Genomic DNA, 13,410 nt, shown 5'->3' on the forward strand with positions numbered 1-13,410 from the left:
AACTCACTTACAAGATCTGTGTGCAGTCTGTGCATCAAAAGTGGAAAAGTGCATAGATACAGTCTGGTCAAGCTACTCATCTATGTTGATTGCACTGAAGACACAATCCAATTAGAGTGAAGAAACAATTGGAAACATGGCATTGGAGACACTTGAAACTGCATCAAAGAATAAGTTAACAAGTAACAAACCAATAAATACAAAGAAATTAAACCAGCTGCCAGGATACGTGACTAAATTCCTGGATAAGTCCCTTAGAGACACCTTCCTGAGGGTACGTTTGAATTTGCTCCCGACCAATGAAATCAGAGCAATTAGGGGAAAGTCATTGGGCCTCATTGCATGGTAGGCGGTAACCATGGCGCTATTAGCGCCATGGTTGCTGCCGGTATTTTACCGTGTCCGCCTTGGTGGATGGCGGAATTACCGCCCTACTCGAAGGTGAGCGGGGGCGGTAATTCCCCATTCACCAAGGCACTTCCCTATTCCCATTTTTGCCCCCATAGGGCTCAATGGGAATGGGGAAGGCGCTAATTACGGTACCGCAAATTGCGGTACCGTAATTAGCACCAAGGTCCCTTAGCAGGCCCGTTCCTTAACGGCTGGTAAAACCAGCCGTTAAGGTCGGGTCCCGCAAAGGGACCTCGTAGTGAGGCGGTAAGGGTTTACCGGTACCGGTGCCCTTACCGGTACAGGTAAACCCTTACCGCCTACCGTGTAATGAGGCCCATTGACAAACAAATGTCGCTATTGTGCAGCCACGGGCCAAGTCGAAACAGCAAGACACTTGCTACTATCTTGCCCGGGTTTGGCAAAATTAAGGACCACGCACTTGGGCCATCATTTTACGGACCTTCCGATTTATGAGGAAGAGGATTGGTGGTCCCGGAAGATGTGTGGCGAGCGAACATCACTGGTGATTTCTGTGGCCCAATGCTTCAAAAACCTTGCAATTTAGCGATGAAGTCAACGTTACGTTTGCTTTAAATTGAAGGACAAAATTGAGGACTGTAGAAACGGAGTAACATTCAATAAGGATTTGGCAAATTAATGGTTTTCTTTTCCTTTTAATAAAATGTGCTGGAAAAGATGCAATGCAATTAAAACATGCACAAAAAAAATAACAAAAAAAGCTACTTATGTTGCGGGGAGCTACATCAGGTTGCATATGGGGGTCATAGTAAGGTACATACAAACAGTCTGGCAAAGCTACTCCTCATGTTGCGTGGAGCTACATCAGGTTGCATATGGGGGTCATAGTAAGGTACATACAAACAGTCTGGCAAAGCTACTCCTCATGTTGCGTGGAGCTACATCAGGTTGCATATGGGATCACAGTAAGGTACATACAAACAGTCTGGCAAAGCTACTCCTCATGCTACGGGGAGCTACATCAGGTTGCATATCGGATCACAGTAAGGTACATACAAACAGTCTGGCAAAGCTACTCCTCATGTTACGGGGAGCAAGATCAGGTTACATATAGGTTCATGGTAAAGTTCATAGATACAGTCTGGCAAAGTTATTCCTCATGTTGCGGGGAGCTACATCAGGTTGCATATGGGGGTCATAGTAAGGTACATACATACAGTCTGGCAAAGCTACTCCTCAAGTTGCTGGGAGCTACATCAGGTTGCATATGGGGGTCATTGTAAGGTACATAGATACAGTCAGGCAAAGCTACTCCTCATGTTGCGGGGAGGGGACATCAGGTTGCATATGGGGTCATGGTAAGGTATATAGATTATACTATTGCGAATAGTACACGAACATGTGTACCCTTCTATGGAGTACAGCGCAGCGACAGTACTTTTGGTAAGAAACCAGTTACTTACCAGTAAGCTTGTCACCTGTTATAGACTCCTGTGCATTATGCTGACATCTAGTGGTTGAGCCCATAATTGTAATGGGCCTCATTACGACCCAGGCGGTAAGTTACCGCCTGGGCCGTGACTTTACCACCATGGCGTAAACTACGTTTACGCCATGGTGGTTGGCGGACTTACCGCCCCATTCCGAGGTCGGCGGGGCGGTAAGTCCCCAATCCCCATTTACCCTTCCCCATTCCCATTTTTGCCCCATAGGGCATAATGGGAGTGGGGAAGGCGTTAATTACGCCACCGTAAATTACGGTGGCGTAATTAACTCCATGGTCCCTTAGCGCCATGGATTTTAACACCTGCTAAAAGCAGGTGTTAAAAGCGCCATGGCGCTAAGGGACCTCGTAGTTGGCGGTAAGGGGTCGGCGCAGCTAACGCTGGCGTTAACCCCTTACCGCCAGGGTCGTAATGAGGCCCAATGTGTTTTTCTTAAGGTTAAATATTTTGGGCGTCAACCATCAGAGTGTAATGAGAGATCCCACTGATACTGACCCGAAACCAACAAGGCCTGGATGCTGAAAGCATCGTTAGTCAAAACTGTAGACACTTGTTATGTGCTCAACACAAATCATTTAAAACCGTAATGCCACTGCTTTGCTCTTAATGAGGAAAGCACCACATAGCACCACGAAGTGCTTGCTACTCTCTGGTTAATCTGTCCAAGCTTTGCATTTGCCGCGCTGTTATGGAATCTACTCCACAGTGCACAACACCTTCTGCCTGACCTTCCCGGCTTGCATTGCCGGCATGAAGATATGCACATTCAACCCTGCTTCTTCAACGTCATGACTTTTCTTTTCCTCTGCCACAACAGCTGCGGTACCTGAGGCGCTCGGAGACCCACTGGGTGATTTAGTGGAGTACAAGACTCAGAAAGGCAAGCTAGAGATCAAATGCTATAAAAAAAAAAAACTGAAAACTCACATGCAATTTCGCGCCGCCAAATCTCTGTGGAGAAAGTTGCGATTACTGAGGTACTCCATCCCCAGAGCAATGTCGATCATGAACTTGATCAGGGTCTGCAAAGAAACGTTCTGCAAAGAGAGCAGACAATCAGGGTCAGTGAAGTAGAGCATTGTGGGGCCAGGGGTTGATTTCAAAAGGTGGAATAAATAAGACAACCAGTGCTATTCTACGCAAAGGAAACCTGAAAGCTGATCACTGTACCCTCCCCATAAAGATGTTATGGCTATTTTCTAGCGTGTTGAGTCTGGTTGACTAAAACAAAAAAATGACAAATTCCCTTTTGACAGGCCAGTTTTGACGACTTGGAATAGTGACTATAGACAGTTAAGGGGAGCAGGAAAGTAAGTACAAATACATTTAAAAAACAAACAAAATATATATAAGCAGATACAATTTACAATATAATACAAATTCATGGAGATATTGATGGGAAAATACATTAATTAACTAGAAATAGACATTTTCTCTAAGCAAATTGAAGCATGCGGCCCCAGTGAATTGATGATCTTTTAAAGTGCTGTTAAAGATTATTTTTTCCAGAATAAATGGTAAATGGTTTAAAAATTAAGTGTCCGTTAAGCTAGCCTTAATATTATAAAGCGGTTTCTTGGGGCACATGGACTATTAGTTGTGTTTTTAGTTTTAGCTATTAGATGGCGCTTTAGTGTCACCAATAAGCCAAAACTATTGGCATAGGAGGAAATATGGGATGGAAATGGGTTGCTAGTATCCGGGGGAACAATACTGTGGGTGGTGTTTTGCTTTTTACCCACTGTGACGAATCTAGCAGCATTGTCACTGATTCCCGGGAGGGAAGCTTCTCTTATGTGGCCAGGGAAAGGCAGAAGCTAACTGACTCTGACGACCACGTAGGGGAGGACTAACTCCAGGGATACAGAGGTGCTGGATGGTGCGGTGCAAGGGGATCTGGGACGTAAGGCGACATCCGTATTGTATGCTACAGCTTTACTTTATAGGCCTGCAGCAGTCGCCTCACTGAGGGAGGTATGGGAGAGGACCCTGGGAAGGTAGATCTCAAGGGCAGAGTGGGGCTACTGCTGTGAGATGATCAGCAAAGGGGTGATAAATACCAGGTGTAAGCTGATTCAGTTTAAATATCTACATCAATACTATTATACCCCGCCAGTTGCAGAATTACTTTCCACAATCCTCTGGGGAATGTATTAGATGTGGAGACGAAGCAGCACGGTTCCTCCATATCGCCTGGGAATGCGAACAGATCCACACATTCTGGGGACAGGTTTTCGAGGTGCTCGAAGACTCACCGGGCACACAATAGTACCTGACCCTATGCTGGGCTTGATGGGCTACACTAAAATGATACCTAAAAGTTTGAGAAAGCTGGTGGGTCTTCTTGTGCTCTTGGCCGAACTGAGGGTGGCGTTGGTTTAGGGAAGGAGGGTATACCCGGAGATTAGTCAATGGTCCTCGGACATCTTATATTGCAAAGATATGGAGACTAGATGGGGTAATATGCAAGGTACTCGATGGGGGGATAGACAGATGTGGAGCACATCCACGCTTTACCTACTGGGACAATCTGAACACGCCAAGGACGATTCATCAACACCAGATGAAGGTCCTCCTAGTAACCAAAACTCAGACCAATGAAAACGGAGGACTGTGTTCGGATTGATATTGATGTGTCTGGACGAGGCTATGTGGCCTTTTAATCAATAGGCCCGCTCTGCAGTTATCCTGTATTTCAGAGCAAGGACACTACTCTGCTACCCGTAAGAATGCAATGACAAACAGTAGTACTCACATAAGGGATGGAGATCTACAGCAGTGCGTAACCTTAGTAGACCACCAGTTGACTGAATAACATAACATGATGTTGGGTCTTTGATTAAGTTGGATTGGAGGAGGGGAAGGGGAGAGGAGAGGGTATCATCTCATGTTGTTTTGGCTGTATGTCTAATGTTCAAAATGTTAATAAAAAGAATATAAAAAAAACTCCAGGGATATAGAAAAATACTGAATCCGAATTATCCTTCAGATGTAATTTTTATATGACACCCATGTGCCTTTGCAACAGTCCTGTATGGCTTATTGGGAAGTGGATAGAGAATTCCTGGGTTTTCATGGCCAAGAACATTATTTACCACCCTCCTATATAGTACTGAGATGAGGAAGAGGGATGGAGTAATGAGGATGACCAGAAGCGGTAAGCCAACACTGTGTTCTAGTCTTTGGAAAATGCTAAAAAATGCTGGGATATTTAAAACTGACACAGCTGTAAAGAATGAGAGAGAGGGATGGAGACGGCTGCTTAATCCAAATAGTTCTGACGGTGGTTGGGACACCAAAGGTGAGCAGAATGCAGGACGCAGCGCAGAGGCCGACGAGAAAGGCATGCAGAGAAATCGAGCCGAGAGAAGTCGCTGCATTATTGCCACAGGCAGCTGGAACTGCCAAAAGCAGAGGAAGGCAAAGCGGGAAACAAGTGGCTAATTGGACGCACTTCCAGTCAGCGGGCCGAGAGCAAAGAAGATGGTGAGACACGAGGAACGCCAAAGCCGCCAGTGAAAACTGGTAAGCCCAGTGAGAGCGAATGGGACACCAAAGTGCTTCACGGCGAATGCTGCGTGCCATTTACAGCGCGAGAGAGCCTAATTAAAGGCATTTGAATAGTTCATACGAATATGAACATTGTCAAGGAAGGGTCAGTGGCCCAGTGCTTGAAAAGCATTATTTCCTGAATTCAAGAGAGAGTGAATGGAGAACGGGAACGACCTGGCAGGATAGTGAACCAGGCAAACAGTGAGTCTGGGATTCACACCCATGAGAGAATAAAAAAAGCCTTGGCAGGAAAGTAAAACAGGCAGTTTGCATGTCTGGGACCCGCACATAAGTGCAATACACTGGCAGGAGAGTAAACCAGGGGCACGAAGAGAAGTGAGAAAATCAGGGGTAAAAAACCTGTCCTGAAATTGTGGAATAGTGATAACCAATAAAAAAAAGAGAAGAATCTTAACCCTTTTAAGAATATGTAACAAGGTTTCGAATACCCAGGCTGGAGAGTACACCAGGGTTGGAAAAAAGATTGGGAAAGCCCAGGGGTCAAGACCCCTCCTCGAAATTATACAACAGTGGCCATCAAAACAAAAAAGGGAAGAACCATACCTCTTTGAAAGTTAACTGAGACCCAGAGAATGAGAAAAGGAATAGAGCTGCAAGTACGATGGCAGGAGAGTACACCAGGGACAGGAAAAGGATTGAGAAAGCTTAAGGGTCAAAACCTCTCCTTGAAATTGAAGAACAGTGACAATCAATGGAAACGGGAAGAACCATACCCGTTTAAGGATAACAGATCCAGAGAGTGAGAGGTTGAAACATTCAAAAGAACTGTGTGCTTAAGGGAGAATCAAGGGGGGAGTTGTCCCCCTTGAAACAGTGAAGTAAAACATTGTATGAAAGGAGAAATGCAGGGGAAGAGTCATCCTGCTGTGAAGCAGTGGAACATTATTGACTCTTTCTGGAAGTACCGGATGGACAGTGGAAGACCAGAAGAAATAGAGAGGGAAGGAGGACCCTTTTTCCTGGTGGAACTGTATTCCTTTTCTTTTCTGCATCTTCAAACTTAATGTTTGGAACTTTTAAAGAAATATCTAAGTGTATAGCTTACAGAAGTCCCTTAGTTGCACATTATACTGAGTTTAGCATGTAAGGGTCAGTTTAGAGTTTTTGGACACAGGACAGAGGATGCTTTTTGGTTTAACACCTAACATAGACGGTCCTTACTTTTGGTGAGGCAGGGAAACCCCTTTTAGGATTAGGGATAGATAGGATTTCTCAAACCGCCTTTTTGTTTTATGATAAATAAAAGTCTATAATTAACACTTAACATACCACTGTGTCCGAGTCTTACTCTTTATCCCTTACACCACCTATTGACCACCGTCCTATGGCCATTCCCAACCACTTCTCGCTCCTGACAATTCACTACAGTCCACAGACACCGCAGGAAGCTGAAGGGCAACTGAAGAAGGTTGAAGGCAGAAAAGGAGTCTGTTATTGATAGAGCGTTGAGACCAGTATGTTTCAAAGAAAATAGGGAACTTTATTCCGAAGTTGATCTATGACAGTGGATAAGCAGAAGTATAGTTCTTCTCTTTAACATCATTTGTATCAAGCTTGAAATCGAAGTGCCTACACATCTGAGATGTGTTTATATGTCTGGCTGCAGGTTGTCGCTTGTTTCATTGTCTCAGTTTCCATGTAGGGTCACAAATCGGATCTAAGAGGGCAGCGAGCCATTAGAGCAGGATATTTAGTGGCTCCCAGCAAGACATAGTAGGTAGGCACTAATTCAGGGTCTTTGTCCTGACTAGATGCTCTGGTATCAACTGACATTTGTAGAGCGTCACTGCCAGGTCTGTTTTGGATGGGCTGTAAATCAGGCACAGCTTCCAAACAGTCCTTCTCCAGTCAAGGTATCTTCTTCATCTCTCTTTCTTTATGGTGATTTGGAGGCTGAAGGGGAATCAGTCTCTAATCACGGTGATGCAGTGACCCAAACCTTTAGTGACAACACAATTCCTTGGAGGCTAGCACATAAAATGGTTGTTGTCTGGATCCTAGGCCTTGATTTGGGATATATTCCCATTCAAAGCCAGGGATACCATTTTACATTGGTTTCATCCTGGAAAGATTCTAAGCAGTCTCAGCAATAAAGCTATTCCTAAAAGTTACATCCTTATCATCAATTTTGTCAATGCATGGCTGGCTTCCTTGCCTATCTGACAACAGTCAGGTTCAATGAGAAAAACAGCTGCATGGCATCATGTATTACACATTCGCTCACACAGAAAAGCAACCGGCCTTGCCTCAGTACAGTGTAAATTACTTTAACAGTCTACTCTTTAGCTAACCCCTGGATACTGCTTATACCAGAAGAACAATTAGGTAATCTACCACCAACGAGTTGAGTACTCCCAGCCAGTCATGTGAGAGTACTTTCACAAGACAAAACAGGGTATATGATGGACTCTAACCCTGAGAGGCATAGGTGTTCAAATCAGGCCTCAAGTCGAGGGTACACGCAAGTGGACGAAGTCCCCCCACTTTTTTCAGAGGGCACCTTGATATGCTAAATTCAAGTGATGCCATATTCAATTGGTATCTTAATGAGTCCCCCCAATTTTTTTAGGACTTGACCGCTAGTACAAATAGGTACATAAACATAATTTGCATCTTTGATGAGGTCTCAGATTAGGGTTCCTTAAGGAAAAGTGGAGAAACCACTCAGGAAAAAAGCAAAAGCTCAAGGGCTCTTTATAGGGTCACAGAGCAGGAAAATAAGGAGGATCACACTCTCAAGAGTTATTTTCTCCTTTAAAATCACTAGAAAAAGGAGGCTCCACACTGAGCACCTGCAGTTCACACATACAGTGTGCAGAACTATTAGCTGTAAGGAAGATTGTCTTTATTGTGAGGATAACTGGGGTATTAGAATGCATGTGCTCAAAAGATAACTCCATCACAAAGTTCAAGTCCCAAGACAGACAAAGAAAGGCCTTCAGATGGAAAAAATTAACCAAACCCTACAGAAACTGCAGGACAGTTGGAATTACAAAATTAGAACCCTCCTCAGGCGCCCACCTGATTATGGGTACAGTGATGATAAAAACCTTAGCAATGCTTGTATTAAGGCCATTGTGCCCAAATCAAAAGCCGTGAGACATATCAATGTGTCACTGATCTTTAAATGGAACTAACTGGAACAACTTTTCCACCTACAGTTCTCAATCATTTTAGTGAAGGTACTATGGGCTGTCAGTATCAAATCAAGAGCATCCTCTGAGACGTCCCAATCCTGAAACTTTAGCTTCTCAATACTGAGGCATAAAAATCCAGGCCAACCACGTTTCAGTGAATAATCTAACCCCTCCTCCACCTGAGGGCAGATTATCCTTCCTTAGAGGAAGCCTCCACTGCGAGAAAATTGACAGATCCAGGAGCTCTAACTTAGATTTCCTTCTCCTCAAATCTGGGGATACAATGGCCTTGGTCAACCTGTATTGTCTAAACCATTGCAGGATAATAGAAATCAGGGTAAACATGGCCACACATTTCAAGTGACAACCCACAGCAAGAGCATACCACAGAGAATGTCCTGAGGGGAAATATCCTGGACAACCAATAGTTGTTCTGAATGGAAATTAACAGATCGACTTGAGGATCATCCAAAGTTGCAAGGAAAGACTCTATCCCCTCCTGATTCACTTCCTATTCATGCATAGCTGCTCAGAGCATCCACAAGGACATTCTCTTTACATGACAGATGAGACCAACTCTCTCAAGGCCTAACAGCAGTTGGACATGGTCTCAATGGAAAGAGTGATAGAGCCCACACTACTCTTTTGTTGGGAGTAAAGCCTCATCGTGGAATTATCCAGAAAGATGTTCAGGAACTTCCCATAGATGCTCAGGATGTTCAGGGGGAAAGCGACAAGCTAGAATTGAATAGCCCTCAGATCTCTTATTTCCAAGACATTTATGTGGTGGGTCATATTCTGATTATCGCAATGGCCACTGATTGAGAGGGTGATTAGATGGGTTCACCAGTCAGACAGCAAAGCTTCCATCACCAGAGCAAGCAGCGTCCATGACTGACAAATGACTCACTGCAGAGTAGATTGGCAGAATAGGGCCACCAAAGCACAACTCAAACATTGGTGAAAACAGTAATCAGGTCATCCACATCTCTCCAAAAGAGGGACTACGGCAGTCGCAGGGCCCAGTACATGGAATGCATACACAGCTTTGCCTTTGGCACTAGAAAGATGCAGAAGACCCAAAAGCGGAGGAACCTTAACATCTGCATATGGAAATCTGGTTAGCAGGGACAAACTGCACGACAGATGATGAATGATGTTGCTAGTTCACCTCAAACAAAGCTGCTCCAGGGGCAGATGTTGATGTCAAGCACACATCAAATATTGTCTTGGAAACAAGAAATGCATTAAAAAGCACATATCTTGCAGAGCCGGAGTGAATAGCCTCCCAAGACTTTTCTGTAGCTCTAGAAGTTCTCCAGAGAGTCCTCAGACTTCTCCCAAAACAGATGTCAGCTAGCTTATTCTGAACATCCATACAATAAACAGACTTGCGCAACACTGAATGGTGCTAAATTACCACCCAGTGCCCATTATATTGCCTAGACAATTAACTATGTCAATGCCAGGTTTCAGGATATGCGTAGTACCTTTTTCTGTCATCAGGCATTAATTCAGACAGGATTTCCTGGAATTTTCAGTCATATACTGGGCCGAATCACCAAAAAGATCCCTAAAGGTGTTGGAGTAATGCTTCAAAGTGCAGGCAGCATCACTGGCAATACAAAGGGTTTGGATTCCAGAAGAACCATCTTCCTTCCTAAGGAGATCAACTTCTTGGATTCCCCGTCAAGAGACGTATTAGTGAAGAAATAGGGATTAAACCTCACTCTCAAGGCTCGGACCCCAGGCCCTCAGGATTGGGGTGTCTCACCAGGAAAGCAATATTCCCAAGAGCAGGCCTTTTGTTTCTTGCAACCTTCTGGTATACGGTGGCTAAGATGTTACGTTTGGTAGCTATGGTGGCAAACAGCCAAGAAATATGAGACTTTGTGCATGACAATATAAAAAAAGGGCCCCTCTTCTGAGGGACCATCGACTAGATCATGGAAATCCTTTGGGTAGGTATCTAAACCACAAGCCTCCTGAGAGCCTAAGGTCAAGTCCTCCATTTCACAGTCTGTCTTGCAAGCGCCAAAGGATATATTCATCAAGTAACAATAATACCTCCTGCCGTAGGGGCCATTCTTTAAAATGTGAAAATTACATGGAGGAGACCACCAGCATTAGTACTGACATGGGGCCCCATTACAGGTCTGGTGGTCCGGAAATAAGGGTGCCGGTAGCAACGTACTGGCACACTTTCTGGACCGCCAGACTACGAGTATGCCTGCAGGGGCCGTGCTCCTGGGAGGTCTGACCTGCCTGGAGCAGTGGCCCCTACAGGCCTGGTTTCCACAGAAGCACCAGCACCATTAGAAACGCTGCCGGTGCTCCCATGTCCCCATTCCCGTGGAGTCCAATAGAGACTTAAAGTTCCTGCCGCCTGACATCCCGGGCCGACGGGACTTGTAAAATCCCGGTGGCAACGGGATATCAGGTGGCGGAAATGGTGTTATGAGGTCGGCAGCAACCCGCCGGTAGGACCGGCGGATTCCCGCCGACCTCGTAATGAGGCCTATGATGTTTGATCGTCTGCATGCAATTTTCAACTTTAACGAAACAAAGTACAAAATGAAAGAGAAAAAACAGGCTAAATTGCATTTGCTCTTTTTTATCTCCATTTTGCAAAAAAACATAAATGCTGTCTGAAAATTATGCTTTACAGATGGCCATTACAATGTCTGTACCAGATGCAAAAAACATTGAGATTCAATAGGAATCCATTACGTTTATGCCTGCATGGAAATCTCATGTAGGCGTAAAAGCATGTGCCCTTTGATGGCGGAGGAGGAATGTGCAGTGGATATATAAACTCTGCCTTCAAAATGCTTGCAAAATAACATGGAGGAAAAGTAAGGTGTAAAGGGCTAATACCTTGATTTTGCACTTTACTTTTCAACACTAGGGCTTTGAAAATGTCTCTCTCTGTAATCATCAGCAAAGACCACTGTCAATGGAGATGATTTACCTCTGCTGCCCAGTGCCGGGCACCACCCCTGCATGAGTGACAACCAGTGGGCCAGCATGAGATTTGGATTTCGGGAATGGAGACATAAAATGTGCCTCTACGCTAGAAATCAGTTCCTTATCACTGGAGGTGAACCAAGCACAGTACCAGTAGTAATGGTAGCCCAAAGGATGATCATGCTGACGTGTGTTGTGGGGTACCTGGCCACCCACTGCTATGAAGTGTCGGTGCAGCGGAAGCTTCTACAATGGGTGCCAGAGTGTTCTTGTGGAAAATAGCCAGCATCAACTGTCTGAAAGCCTCCAGGTCAAAAAGGGAGGAAGACTTGGATAGGAAAGTTACCTTAATTGATATTTTCTTCAGCACTGCAATCAGTTCCTCATCTGAGCAACACAAGGTGCTCAGGGGCTGGGCTGGATGACACTGCCTATTCCAGTCCAATAAATGGTGGTGTGTAGAAGACAACATGCTTCTTGACTTTGACCCCTTGGCTTCTTCACCTTGTGTGCTGGTTTCACAACCAAAATCAGCACTGAGACACGGCACTGCAGAGTGTACACCTTGTGCAGGAGTTGGTGTGGCAGAGAGTGGCTCTCCAACCTCTTACTTTATGGACCTTGATGTATCCTTTGTGACCTCATCTAGTACAGCTTTCATCTGCATCTTCTGGTATGAACCACAGTCATTGGCATCATGTTCAACACCCACACATCAAACCTAGGGCCTGTGTGGCTCTGGTACCGACATCTGCTGCTTGCCATATGTACAATGCTTGATTCCCAAGGTTTTTTTTCTAGAGAGCTATATTAACGGACGGTATATGAAAGGATGTTGGCAAAGCAGAGAGAGTTATGGTCTCATAGAAGCATCTCTGACCTGAGTTGCATTATTGGGGCACACAGTGCTGCACCTGTGCTCCTTAGTGGCTGTTTTATGATTTCCTGATCCAGACTGGGCATGCTACTGTTTCAAAAGATGAGGAATCTGTGGGAAGAGTTTATTCATTAGAAGAAGTGGCAATGTTAAATATCTGGCATGTTAAATATCTGGCTTAAGGAGATTAGGTCAGCGGCAACGTGCTCGCTTTGAAAGCAAGACGACACAGAGCAACACAGGCTCGATCCCCGGGTCGGCGCTTAGAAACCTCTGGGTATTAAGTGCGTTATAAATAACATATCCTACTCATACTCATACTCAACATAATAAATATAAAGGTTGTGCACCAGGTATATATGTATACATTCAGAAGAACACATTACTTACCTCTAAATAATATTCTTTCTGATGGATTTTCCACCAATGGTTTCCTCATCTATCCACAGTACAGCTGTTCTTCAGAAATGTTTCTGCCACCAGGGGGCGTAGCACAGCTCTGCGTCGGCTCCGTCTGATGCCTCTACATGCCTGGAATGGCACATCACGTTGGGGCTAGTATATATTGAGGCGCTGCATCCCGTGACCTCAGCCCCCCCCTTTTCCCCTAGCACTCCGACACTGAGGGACCGCAGAACCATTGGTGTACTGGATATCCGCCAAGAGGGGCAGGTAAGGAGGGCGATTAGGAATCGGTGGGAGGAATTTCCATCCGAAGGAACATTACCAAGAGGTAAGTAATTTGTTCCTCTAATGGATTTTTTCCACTCACGCATTACTCATCTGTGATCGTTTTGCAAAGCAGTACGACCAGTGGCGGCTGCTTACATTGGGCGGGGGGGCGCCGCCCCCCCACCACAGAGAGAAGAAGAAGAAGAGAAGAGAGTCTCTCTTTCTCTTCTTAAAGTTAACTTACACATTTAAAACCTGTGCAAAGTGGCAGATTAATTATTTATTTATTAATATGCCGCTCTGCAGC

The 13,410-nt window shown here is 44.9% G+C and overlaps 1 protein-coding gene across 3 annotated transcripts in view; it reads right to left on the minus strand.

The window, feature by feature from the left end:
• Positions 1 to 13,410, minus strand: part of MERTK (MER proto-oncogene, tyrosine kinase) — a 538,988-nt gene that overhangs the window by 141,628 nt on the left and 383,950 nt on the right. For all 3 annotated transcript variants that reach the window (XM_069607839.1, XM_069607838.1, XM_069607837.1), the window contains exon 16: positions 2,805 to 2,914. In XM_069607839.1, coding sequence (XP_069463940.1) covers positions 2,805 to 2,914 — 110 coding nt within the window. The remainder of the gene's footprint in view (positions 1 to 2,804; positions 2,915 to 13,410) is intronic.

The sequence above is a fragment of the Ambystoma mexicanum genome, chromosome 4q, assembly GCF_040938575.1.
Source record: "Ambystoma mexicanum isolate Mex_15411 chromosome 4q, UKY_AmexF1_1, whole genome shotgun sequence".
Lineage (NCBI taxonomy): Eukaryota > Metazoa > Chordata > Amphibia > Caudata > Ambystomatidae > Ambystoma > Ambystoma mexicanum.